This window comes from Xiphophorus maculatus, chromosome 3 (genome assembly GCF_002775205.1).
Source record: "Xiphophorus maculatus strain JP 163 A chromosome 3, X_maculatus-5.0-male, whole genome shotgun sequence".
NCBI lineage: Eukaryota > Metazoa > Chordata > Actinopteri > Cyprinodontiformes > Poeciliidae > Xiphophorus > Xiphophorus maculatus.
Window position 1 is genome coordinate 6,410,555 of NC_036445.1, and position 13,393 is coordinate 6,423,947.

Here is a 13,393-nt window from a genome sequence, read left to right on the forward strand (position 1 = left end):
TATTTATATAGAACTTTAAAAACTGGTGTAAAACTGCACCAAAGTGCTGTACAAAAACAATAATAAAGTAAGTTGATGAAAAGAAAAAGAGAAATACTACAAGAAAAAAAATCTATATGTATTGTTAAAATAATAAGAGTAATAATAATACAGCTAACTGTTCCTATATATAATCAGTGGTGTTTTATTTCTAAGGGTAAAACTATAGTAAAATGATATAGATGGTAAGTCCAGGTCCAGGTCCAGGTCCAGGTCCTACTGTGAAACATTGCTATCCCTTCTGCAGATCATCTCTTCCAGCCTCATTATGGGCTTGACTTCTCATAGCAATACATTTTGTCATGATTTGTTTGGTAAAATATTCTGAAAGTCATTGATTAATGCTATGTGTGCAATTTCACAGGAAGAGCTCAAAATAAACATTGTTTATGCTAATATTTTTTTGAAGTTTAACTCTACATGCCATACATTGTTATCACAGAAATTTCAATGGCTCCACACCCTGTAGCATCAGAATCACCTTCAGGGCTGGTTGGTCAGAGCTCTAAGTGTAAGCATAAGTGACTGGTATCACATGATGTATGATGCCTGGTGGATATGATTGGATCTGAGGAGTGCATGGATCGAGGCACTTGATCAAAATAGGTATGAATCAAAAGACGATAAGCTAATGGAGAATTTGGCTCAAAGAGCATAAGAAATTTATTTGTAAATGGTGATATTCTAAATGAAAACGTACGTACTTCTGGCTGGTACATGGACCACTGCCATCTGCAATGTTATGATTTATAGGAGATTTGGCTTTAAAATATAATTTTTGCTTGATAAGTTCAAGGAGAATTCTTTTTTCTTCTAATTTTCTACTGTTCTTTCCCAGCTTACTATAGTTTACATGCTTCTTCTCGGCTTTATGTGCTGCAGCATTTTCAGCGGGAGTTCAGCAGATCTGATCTTGATGTATTTTCCCTCTTTGGGATCAATAAACATCTTCCTAATGTTTATTATTTAAAATGTAATTTCTGGAATGATGTGACTGGGTGTGGTTGGGATCTCCTCTATTTAGTTTATCAAGCTTGTTTGAGGCTATAGTGACACAGAATGGAGAAATAACTTCATTACACGGATTTAGCAGCACTTTTATTCAAAACCACTAAGAAATAAGAAATTTCTAAAGAAGCTGTAATAAATTTGGTTCGAATAGGACAAAAAACTTAGCATCTTTATGTTATAAACCTGGAATGAAATTCAGCTAGTAAATTATATATTTCAAGATGTTAGTTTTCACCAATACATTTATCTGCTGGTACTGAAAAATTGCTTTTGTATAATTTATGCCTAAGTTATAAACATGTCTGCACATTTACATTTATTTTGTTCTCCTCCATATATGAACTTCTAAAGTTGATCTGAAGTTTAAAGATGATCTCAGCAACTTTTAATTATAATCCCAATAACTTGAAATTGTGCCCACTTCTATCATTTGCAAGTTACAACATGATTATATCAAGGTTACAGATAAGAATTTAATGCAAATTTTATGAAATGTAAGCCTAATTGACCTTTGGGTAAAGTAATAACCATGATGGATGTATCTATACATTTAGAGCTTAATTGCTTAATAAATGGATAGACATAGGGCTGAATTAAAAGAGCAATGAGTGTTGACGTTAATGTCTATTAACACCGCAATACTTTATCACTGTAGACACCATGAAATGATCAGTGACAAGTACAACTGCTATTTTCCTTATTTCACAACTTTTTTTTTTCTTTCATTTCAGGGAAACTTACTGCAACTGCAACATTTTCAAAACTCTGGAAGTGGATGTGATGAGCTGTTAATTTACATTTTTCAGTTTTGGACAACCCCAATCCAGAAAAATCTGGATAATTTTTCTAAATTTATGCAGCTGAAGAACATTTCTATTTCTTTTTCTCTTAAATCATTTTTAGGGGCAGAAATAGCATAAGTGGATGGAGAACAGGTTATTGAATGCGGGCAAAGGAACAGGCAATGCAGCAGACATAATCACTTAAGGGATAATGGAAGAATCCAGCAAAGAGGCAATAAAAAATCTAGGAGTTTAAAAACAGGGGAGAGCGACGGTAGGGAAGAGGCAGGTGGTTGATTACTAACAGGTTACAGCTGGGATAGGAGGTAAACGGGTAGTCTGCGGGAAAGGGGCTGATTACCTCTATGAACTCAACTGAGACACAAAGAAACTACAAATCAAAAAGAACAGCACTGATCTAAAAAACTGAATCCAGTGAAGAACAGAACACAATAAAAAATACTTAAACTGAATTTCAAGGGAATTAATGTAGATGACAAAATCTTTGAGGCAATCATAAATACAGGCATAGAACAGAATATGGCAAAACCTACTGAATATAGCAAAACAGAAAAAAAAGACATGCTTCAAACAAAAACAAAAATGAAACCAAACAGAAGGATCATAACAACCTTCTGAGTTATGATCAAAGAGCGCAGCAAAGATAAGGCATGTAAAACCAAAGTCAATGCTTTTGGGTGTAAATTATAAACTCAGAGCTACAATGAATAGTAGGTCTGGCTGTATTTAGATAAAATTATGCTCTTGTGATAAAAGTTGTGTATGTAGTGTTTTGCCCTTTTCAGGCGACATTAGTCACCTTGGAATCAACAACTCAGAAATTAACTGCTTCCTAGGGCAATGTTAATCAATGCAATTAAGCTAAAACTTCCATTTAATCTCAGAATGACTACTTTAGTAAATGGGTTTTTGTTGTTGCTGTTGTTTGTGATAACATAAACTCACATAATCGTCTATAATAACCTTTAAATGTATCTGCAATAAAATGTGTTTAGTGTGCAATAATGCTGTTATCTTTCCCAACATGATGTCCATCATCACTTTATTTTTGAAACATTGTTAGTCCTCCCAAGCAGTTGAAGAGGCAAGCACATTAACGAAGAACAAAAGTTAGAATAAAATATGTGTGTTTTTATAGGAGCATCCAGAGTTTTAGAAAACTAAATAAAATAAAAGCTGTAAGGGAGCAGACTTAAACAAGGGCAAAATGTGTTCAAAAATTAGAAAAGGTTTCAATTTAATAATTCCAAAAAATAGTTAACAATACATAAAGTTTCAATGAAAAAATAAGTCAAAGGACAAATAACAAATTTGGGTCCAAAACAACTGAGGTCAACTGAACACAAACAAAACTGACCTGCAAACAAAGAACAAAAGGCTGCTTAAATGGGGGTGGAGTAACCAAAATCTACCACATGAGGGAGGCACAACACAACAAAGGAACAAAAATTACAAAATTAGCTAAAGTAATATGTAAAACAAATAAAGGAAAACCAACTTTAGCTTAGCACAGATAATAAGTGACTATTAAAGTGGCAAAATAAATAACTAAAGTCGATTTTAAACCAAGTCCGCCCCCTAAGTCGTTTAGAAAAAGAAATGGTATGCTCCAGGCTTCCTTCTCCATCTGGTCTGGATTTGCAGCACCTCAAACAAAAGAACAAGTGTGAGTAAACCATTCAGACAAATATTAACTAAAGTGTGCACCCATTAGAAAATGTGTCTAAATAAAATGACTGACTTAAACATAATGTAAGCTAAAACTAATAATGTAAATTAAGAAAAATAAACACTTAACACTGTGGTGGTTCAAGCTTTATTTCCACCTCAAAGGGAAAGGAGCTTGATTTTTTTTTTCTCAGATTATCTGTCTCCTACCATACTATCAAGTCATAGTGACAGTTTCAACAAATATGTAAAAAAAAATCTATATATACTTTCTTCCATACGTTACATGCAGCAGCTTTAAGTTCCATAAAAATGCTTGGTGGCAGCCCTCCATGAACAGACAGATTCTTTAGAATGAGCTCTGGTGGCTCATTCTATCTTGTGGCATAAGTAAAGGTTATGCATACACCTTTGTCGATGCACAAAGGTGTATGCATAAATTGTTTTTATGTGCAAAATTCAAAATTTCTGATAACCTGAATTTTGGATTTTTGTTCACTCTTCTAAATTTACAATTAAATTAATTGTAAAGGATTATTAATGAAGTGTCCTTATAAATGTGAGCTGAGTCGCTTTATGCCTTTTGCAGCATCAAGTTTATCCTCAGCTTTTCTCAGGGGAATTGAAGCCCCATTGTTATCAACTTCCCTTTTTTGGTAGCAATGTACACTCCAAATGCAAGATCATAAAAATAAGTATAACAGCTGCAAACTGTGTGGGCAAAGACAATCCAATGCTCATACTCACTTTTATGTTTCCTCATGACATACATATGTATTTTTATCAACAGGAAACTGTAGATTTCCTTTACATAGTGTCACACACTACTTCAGAGTCCTCCCACATATATCCCTCCCTTTCCAAAATGGCCCTCCCTGTGTCCTTGCACTTCGCCCCTCCCTTTATCAAGTATCAACAGGCAAACTTTAAAAGTCCACACCCCTGCGCAACTACTCTTACGCACATGCTAGTAGCATTTACTTTCAGCACCTTAGATGAGAACTGTAGTGTTCCTGGGGTTATCTATGAGGGAGATTTTGCTGCATTCTGGCTTTGATGAGCCGTCATGAAAAGGTGACTTTCTGGCTACAAAATGCTTTGTATTTTGGGATGGAAATTATCTTAGACTGTACCACTATTTGGAAGATTAATAAGGAGTGGCTGTTTGGGTATTTCTCAACACTTGGAGTGTCAGAGGTAAGGAGTCAGCCTACTTGAAGATGGTGTGGGAGTGATCATCTCTTGCACACACTACTTCTGCTATTCTAATTTTAACATTGACCTCTCTCTTTACCATACATAAACCTTACTGTATTCTATTTGTTCACTTCAAACTTTTACACCTACCGTGTTTGTCTTAGTTGATCATTTCTCACTTCCAGCAACAATGGACCTAACTTTGTGGCAGTACCAGTTCAGGTTCATAATGCTGGGGGACTCCACTGTGGGTAAATCATCCCTCCTGAAGCGATACACCGAGGATTTGTTCCTGGAGTCAATCAACCAAACTGTGGGTGTAGATTTTTACGTTCACTTCCTGGAGGTGGAGCCGGGGGTTCGGGTCAAGCTGCAATTCTGGGACACCGCTGGGCAGGAGAGGTTCAGGTAAGAATCATGTGATTTAACATGTGCAGAAGTTTAGTCAATAGTTCCTCTACACCACAGGTGTCAAACTCCAGTCCTCAAGGGCCGCTGTCCTGCAGTTTTTAGATGTGCCACAGGTACAAAACACTGGAATGAAATGGCTTAATGACCTCCTCCTTGTGTAGATCAGTTCTCCAGAGCCTTAATGACCTAATTATTCTGTTCAGGTGTGGTGCAGCAGAGGCACATCTAAAAGTTGCAGGACACTGGCACTTGAGGACTGGAGTTTGACACTCCTGCTCTACACTGTTAGATGTATGACTATACTCACCAGCCACTTTATAGATACATTGTGCCATTGGCAGGTTGGAGATCCTTTTGTTCTTCCAAACCTCTCTTATTCTTTCTGGCATTTTTTCAACAAGGTGACAGAAACATCCCTCAAAGATTTTAGTTGATATTGTCTCGATAGCATCACACAGTTCCTGCAGCTTTATCACTTGTACATTCATGATGTTAATCTACTGTGTCATCATTTTCCAAACATGCTTTGTTAGGTTGAAATCTGGAGCTTGTGGGGGCGTGTAATGTTCAAGAAACCGGCTTGAGATGAGCTTTGTGACATGGTGCATTATTCTCCTCGAAGCAGCTGCCAGAAGATAGGTTAACTGTGGTCAACGGAGTCAACAATAATATTCAGTTAGACTGTGGTATTTAAACAGTGTCTTGGTAGTACTAATAGTACCCATGTAAATATATCCACCACAGCATGGCAGCACCACCTTCAGTGTGAACTGCTGATACGAAGCAGGTTGGACGAATGCTTTCATGTTGTTTACACCAAAACCTGACCCTACCGGCTGAATGTCACAGCTGAGCCTCATCGGACAAGATATTCTCTACCTCTGTAATGAGTGGTAATTTGAGCTATTGCTACCCTTCTAACCTTTCAAATACAGACTGCCCATTCTCCTCTGACCTCTGAAATTGTCAAGGCATTTTTTTTGTAAACACAATAACCGGTCAGTAGACATTTTTCTCTTTTTCAAGCCATTTACGACAGACCCCCTTTACGGGTTTTCACACACCTGCATGTGTGAAAACCCGAATAGATCAGCAGTTTTTGAAATACTTGTTTAGCAACAAGAATCAAGCCTCAATCAGGGATCCTTCTGCCACATCCTGATGTCAACTCCAGCAAGTTGCCTATATGATATTCCATTTAGATGCCTAAATTAATCAAGTTTCTGCGTTGGGATTTAACAATAGTAAGCAACAAACAGCTATACATATTAAACTTACATATATATATATATATATTCATACATATATAAAACTTCTGTAACCATCAGGCCTGATGGCATGACCCTTCAGTTGTTTTCATTAGATGGTTATCTTGAAAACACTATTCTCATTGTGAAGACCATACAACATCAGGAGTGTATGCAAATACAGTGCCCAAACAAACTACTCCAGCCACTCCACTTGCCTCCAAGCTGTTCATCTGTGTTTGCTTTCAGCCATCACCAGCTCAGTGTGCAATGTGTACAGAAATGCAGTCAGTGCAATTCTTTCACAGGGCACCGTTCTCTTTGCTCAGCATATTTAATGCAAGAAGTAGAAGTAGCCTGTTTCATTCTGTCTCTAAATTAATTATTTCTGTTGTCCAGTTGAATGAACTGTGACAAATTGCTCACTGTGCCTGTTTGTATTTACCTCAGGTCTGCAGTCGAACCAATCAGCTAAAAAAAGATGGAAAAAAAAGGTTGCTTTTAATGAGATGTGTGTTTAATGAAGTAATAAAGTTGCATCGGTGGGAGGATGTCTTACTAAGCCTGTTCTAAAAAACAGTCAGTGACTCATGGGGGATCTACATACCTGTTGATGGTTAAACACAGCAGCTATCAGTTTCCAACAAAGAGAATGATTCTTTTTCCATTCGCTTATCTGAAAGAATTTAACTCGTACAACACAGTTCAGCGGAGAAGGAAATAAGTGAAGGATAATCTGAACTTTGGACTTTCTATTGAAATATTTAAAAGGTTTTTATATGCTAAAAATCTGATGGCCGTCTCTCGCTTATTATCTATATTCTCCCCCCTCTCTCACTTCTCTTCTCAGATCAGTGACCCGTTCTTATTATCGGAACTCTGTCGGAGGCCTGCTGGTGTTTGACATCACCAGTCGGTCATCCTTTGACCATATAAAGGAGTGGCACGCTGAGGTGTGCGAGCGAGTGCAACCACAGAAGGTTCTGTTTGTCCTGGTAGGTCAGAAGATTGACCAGGACACTCACGAGGACAGAGCAGTGAGCCGGGAAGAGGCCCAGAAATTGGCCGGACAGCTGGGGATGCCCTACGTCGAGGCTTCAGCAAAGACAGGACAAAACGTGAGAGAGTCATTCGAGCTCCTCACTCGACGGGTCTACCAGGGTCTGTTGAGCGGGGAAATAGAACTGCAGGAGGGCTGGGATGGTGTCAAGTGTGTTGCCCCACAGACACTACAGTTACAAAGAAACAGTGTGTCTAAAGCCAGCTCACCAACCAAGAACAAAAACAAGTGCTGTGGATAAATACTGTACTGACATAAAACTCATGCTCTGGTAGGAGAGAAACTGCCTGCTGGCAAGTTGGATTTATAGTGGCGATTTAATGTATGACCACCCTAAAAGACACTCAAAATATATATTTTTCATTTCTATTGTGTGGAGTTGTGTATAATTTTGTAAAATAATGACTCAATATTGAATCTAAACACAATGAAAGCTACAATGATTGTTTTAGAATGTATTACTTTAGCTGACATCACCAGCAGTCTGACATTTACAATGAATTGCAAACATTTGCATACCCCTTGGACTTTTTAATATTTTGTCATAGTACCATTACATAAAATTTATTTCATATCTGTGAACAGCAAATTTTCCCTCAAATTCTCAGATTGATGCCGCTCTGGATGTGTTTGTGCCATTATTGCTCATCTTTATCCCACTCTCATTTTTTGCAGATTTTTCTTTCAGGATTGTTCTTGTTTAGCTCCATCAACTCTAGACGGTTTCCCTGTAAGCCACTAAAGAAGAGCATCCATAGTATGATGTTAAAACTATTTTAGGTGTCACAGTGGAGATGGTGTGCAGTGTTTTTCAACATGCAAAGCATTTAGCTTGTAAGTGATAAAGCTCCGTTTTGATCTCATTTGACCAGAGCAGCTTTGTGTCTGTGCCATCTATATTTCTAGAGCTGAATTGCTAAGGTTTCTTATGCCATTTTCTTCTGGGCACTTTTAAATGAAGGCCAGATCAGTGAAGAGCATGAATTGAAAGATTCCCACAACTGTTACTATGAGCTTCCTGCCTGGTTCTTTCATTAATGCTCTCATTGTCTGACTTGTCATGTTTTGGTAGGTGCAGTGGTGTCTAACTGATGTTGAATTAAACAGTGTTCCTTTGTCTCCACAATGCTGTTTGTTCACTAATATTCTCTACCAAACATCTATGTCAATTACAAGACAGCTAGTTTTATACTGACATTTTATAACACACACTAGTTACCCTATTTATTAATAATTTTAAAACTGACATCCTCTGCTTTCTCCTGCTTTTATTTAGGGGTATCAGACTGGGGGTGAATGCAGTCCACATCACACCTTGAAGGTTTATGTTTGCAAAAACAGATGTCACTGTCCATCCATTTGTAACTAAAGAAGTAAAAAAGTTTGCAGGGTCTGAATACTTCTGTACTTGAATTAATATCCTCTCAAGTATAAGGTTAGCAGTTTCACTTTTTTGTCAGTCTTTACAGAAATTATGTTACATAGGACATCATTGTTGAGCATGTTGTATTTTAGTATTAAACCTATCTTAAGGTTTGCTCTTGCAAATGATGCAATTTCTTATGAGTTTTGTACTTTCAGACAAGTTTTTCTTCCTTTATTAACATATGCTTGGCGCACAGCCTATGCTATTAATGGACTGATGATGTTATTAGTTAACCTCAGTTCAGTAGCAAAAGGGTATAAAGGTTAATGTCTTGCAGTTTGCTTTTTGCATAAGTAATCTAAAAGATGTTAAAAATCGGACTCTTTTGTGGCCACATTCAATCTAAAACGTGGGCATTTTCTCTCCTATTGACTTTTTTGTCATCTGGACTTGTAGATGACACTGGATAAGTGGTTTCTCACTCTGAGAGCACCCACAAGAAATATCTCACAGGTCAGAAAGTGTGGTTTTAGTGTTTTAAGGGGAAACTATCACTTGTAAAAATAGCTAATAAATGATTCTTTGATGCACAAACACACTGATGGTGTGACTAACAATAAGGGGGTTGAAAAATTGCGGAAGCCGCTGCACTACCTACATTCTTTTTCTTAGAGAGCTATTTAAGTATTTCCTGATATTTGTTTGCTGTAAGGAGTGGTAAAGGTACCAAATGTCTTTATTTAGATTAAAAACACCACCTTTTATGATCTCATCTTAAGCCTAAGTCGGTGAAACAAAATTGACTGATTTCCAGGTGCTGTTGTTAAAATTAAATAAAATCTCTTGGGTGCTTCTGGATATTGCTCTAACAATTTTTCTCTACACAATCAAGGGTTATAGTCCTGTTTATGTACACAATGGGGTGACTTCTTATTTTGTTAAGATAAATTGCAAGGTGTTTACAGCTGTTTCTATTTATTATATGTATACCCATAAGAAATCTTTATTACAGCTCCACTATTGTGGCTTAAAAATTCAAAGCATTTTTAAGATGCTGTGAATTACTCTATGCTCCATACAGAAGAGAAAACACTGGACTTTAAACTAAAGTAACTTCATGATGTAAAATTTTATTGATTTTATACAACTGTGACTTTTTAAAACCTTTGTTACGTCTTCATATCAGATACAAATTCATTGCTACACACTGCCATATTATTCTTACATCTACTGGGATGCTCACTTCTAAATGGTAACAGAGACCCAACAAAATTATTTAAATTATTTTGTAAATTAAAATACATATAAATAGGAATTCTGCTTAGACACACTAATTCCCTCTGTATGGAATGTCTCTCATGCATTAGTTTAACAATATGTAATTCACACTTAAAATCATTTTGCTTTTTACCAGCATCCTTTTATTTAGACACTGAAAATTCAATAACTGTCAGAAAATGGAAAGGGGAATACAAAGTACAGTGAGTAAACAGAGGAACTCTTCCATGCTTAACATGTACCTTGGCAAAATATTACAAATCATTTTTAGAAGGCTGAAGAGTCAGTAACACTCACAAAAACATGCTCAACAGTATCAAAAGCAAAACCAAAGACAGCAATATTCAATACAAAAAAAAAATCCATAAATTTTTTTTTTACTGACAAAGATTTTAAGTTGGAGTTCTGCCAGTCTTAGCTAGTGGTAATGAAACAGAACAAAATATGAATACCAATTTTCATAAGATGATTTTTGCAAGACAGTCAAATGTTAGGGAGACAATATTACAATTTATATTCAGAAAGAAAAAAAAACACCCCTCACCATCACCACTTTTATTTCATTAACCAGAAAAAAAGAAAAAAAAATAATACACAAAGTTAGTACAACATAATAGCTTTCTTGTGCTACTTTTTGGTTGTCTTGCGAATCAGTGCCATTCTCTGGAACAACAAAGAAATTCATTAGCCCCAAAACACAAATATGCATAAGTACATAAATAACTATTCTGATTTTCCCAAATTAACCAAATCCTGTTATTGTTTACCTGTTTGTGAGCCTCTGTAGTACAAGCTTTCTTGAATGGTCTGATTTCATCTGATCCATAACCTGGAATCCACATGTTCCACTGACGCTCTAGAGAAAAACAATATAAAAAGTAATCAGCACCCAGGTCTTTAAACACATCCATTAATTTTCATATGAATATCTAAGCGCAGCAGAATCCTTTGACTGAGACAGAAATCTATACTGGCAATACAATTCTAAAAATATAAATCATTTTTTTCCCAATGATTTCACTTTAAATATGTATTTAAATATCAATACCCTTAAATTATTTGGCAAATGATGTGGCTTTGAAGTTTTTTGTTCAAAAGTCTGAGGAATAAATTCTCTCAATTCTTAAAATATGAAGGGTTACAATTCTGCCAAAAAGACATCAGAAACTTACCTAGATGTAACTGAACATCTTTAACCTCCAGCGTATTGGATTTGCGATGACGTGCCAGTTGACACGCTGCTGTCACTACGCTTTCTATGAAATCATCTGCAATTTGAAGCAGCATCTGAAAAGAGTCCCACATAAACAACTCTTAAAACAGCTCAAATAATGAGGATAAGAATAACTTTAGTAAACAACAGAAAATAACATATTTTCAAAGTTTCTTAAACTACTTACAACATCTTCACAGAAGTTCTGTATAAATGTTGAGTTTGCTTATTTGCAGTAGACAGATGTATTATATCACAAAACAGTTGCCAGCTTTTATGTATTGGCATCAGTTATATCAGTTTGCTTCATCAGCTGATCACAAGTCTCCCAGGATAATTTCCAGACAACTACACAATAGGGTGTCATGTCTGAAGATGTTGCTTAATCCAAATCCAAAGATTTATTCCACTCTTGGCAGATTTAGAAGCAGACAGGTGATGAAATAGACCGATATGGAAAACAGCATCAAAAAATTTAAACTTTGATAGCATTGTCACAGAGGTTGCTCCTCATGGAAAACAGTGACAAATTTAAAGTGTTGATAGTTAATATACAATGTGCTGTTCAGCTATATCCCAAACATAAACATTTTTAAATCAATAATGAACGAAATCTCTTAAACCAAGGATTCTGTTTGAGTAGCAAGTATGTCGGAGAATTTCTTCAGTTTCCTGAAAATTAATGGGAATGTGACATTTGTTTACAAGTGGGGAAACTCTTTGTGCCAATAGCACAACAGAACATCACATCAAAAACCCAAAGTACCCCTTAAAGTCAGCATTGAATTTCTGACAGACCTCCTCAACATCTTCATCCAGTTGTTCATTTGGATCAATTTCTCTCACTAGGTCTTGCAGCTTCTTCTTACTGAGGACCTGGAAGAAAAAAGTAGCATTCACAGTACTTACATTACATAGATCATTTTTTTCTAGATTAGCAAAGTGATGATTCACTTGCTGTTCTGTTTAGAAACACATAAAACCTGTCTTCAAAGTGGTCATTATTCCTTTGCATATTTTCTTTCACATTCCAGCAAAAACATTTTATGTCCATGTACAAATAATGTCTGCATTTTCGTTTACTTCTTATTAAATACTTTGACAAACTATGAAAAGCCTTCCTATTAGCAGAAACAAACAAAAAGATAATAAATACAGGAAAATAAAAAAACACTAACCTGAGATCCCTCCGGACTACTCCTGCCTGCAGGACCTGAGGTCAGACCCTTCACTATTATTGGGGTGCTGTTAGCCATGCTGGTGGCCACGGGCAAGGACTTTGGGAGTCCTGAATGACCGTATAATATCACAGATGTGATGGATTAGTTTGTATAGACACTGCCACCTATAATCTGCATCACGGAAAGAAATGATTATATAAATAAAACAAGTCAGGTTTAAGTTAAATTGCAGCAAACAGTGGTTTATGAAGAGTACTAGTTGAATAAAAGTCACAAATATTCGTTCAGGTTTTGTAGTAATAACATTGATAGTAGTAATATAGAAATGATTTTAATGACATGTTCTAAAATGATAAATAATTCTACTTGATTTGCTTTGTCAACAACTATACATTCAATTACCTCTACTTTTTTGATTAACTTAACGCTAATCATAGCTTAGCCGTGAAACAACGCTTTCGGGGAAAAATCCAAACAGAGACGCTTAACCCAAACTCAATAAATGACGCAACGCAAAAAAGATAACAACTGACAGCCTAATAATTTCAGTGCAAAGACAAAGCACGCAAGATAACCTTAATAGCCAATCTGTTTGTGCTAAAAACAAAAGCTACTGTCAATTTTGACGTTAGCTTCATTGGCTAATATTAGCTGCTAATGTAGCGGTGGGGACATTATGTACTTTATTCTTTAAATGAGTTAATATATACAACCTTACCAGGTTAAATGAAGATTACCTGCCCATTTTTCATTGTCGTATAACATACAAATTCGTTAGAAAGAAAAATAAACTCTTTGTTTTAATCCAGACATCCAAAAACAAATCACCGAGCTCTCACGGTACTTCCGCTAAGCTTTTGTCTATTTCCTGTGTCATTTAGTCGCCTTTGCTCTGCCTCCTGCTGGACATTTTCTGGAA

At 36.1% G+C, this 13,393-nt stretch overlaps 2 protein-coding genes across 5 annotated transcripts; one reads left to right on the top strand and one right to left on the bottom strand.

Annotated features, from left to right (window-relative positions):
- Positions 1 to 4,444: 4,444 nt before the first annotated feature.
- Positions 4,445 to 9,660, top strand: LOC102228872 (ras-related protein Rab-39B). 3 transcript variants are annotated; one of them, XM_023331099.1, is made up of 3 exons: positions 4,445 to 4,718; positions 4,883 to 5,126; positions 7,227 to 9,660. In XM_023331099.1, the coding sequence occupies exons 2-3, from the start codon at positions 4,909 to 4,911 to the stop codon at positions 7,675 to 7,677; spliced, it is 669 nt and encodes a 222-aa protein (XP_023186867.1). In that variant the 5' UTR covers positions 4,445 to 4,718; positions 4,883 to 4,908; the 3' UTR covers positions 7,678 to 9,660. The 3 variants fall into 3 exon arrangements, with proteins under 3 accessions (XP_023186867.1, XP_023186868.1, XP_023186866.1); XM_023331100.1 differs by having other exon boundaries at positions 4,445 to 4,595; positions 4,904 to 5,126; XM_023331098.1 differs by having other exon boundaries at positions 4,446 to 4,718; positions 4,904 to 5,126.
- A 540-nt stretch (positions 9,661 to 10,200) lies between these two features.
- Positions 10,201 to 13,362, bottom strand: taf12 (TATA-box binding protein associated factor 12). 2 transcript variants are annotated; one of them, XM_005795941.2, is made up of 6 exons: positions 13,193 to 13,362; positions 12,472 to 12,581; positions 12,092 to 12,169; positions 11,253 to 11,367; positions 10,848 to 10,936; positions 10,201 to 10,743 (listed from the first exon to the last, which is right to left on the bottom strand). In XM_005795941.2, exons 2-6 carry the CDS (start codon positions 12,547 to 12,549, stop codon positions 10,708 to 10,710), a joined length of 396 nt encoding a protein of 131 aa, XP_005795998.1. In that variant the 5' UTR covers positions 12,550 to 12,581; positions 13,193 to 13,362; the 3' UTR covers positions 10,201 to 10,707. The 2 variants fall into 2 exon arrangements, with proteins under 2 accessions (XP_005795998.1, XP_005795997.1); XM_005795940.2 differs by having other exon boundaries at positions 12,472 to 12,645; positions 13,193 to 13,360.
- Positions 13,363 to 13,393: the final 31 nt, after the last annotated feature.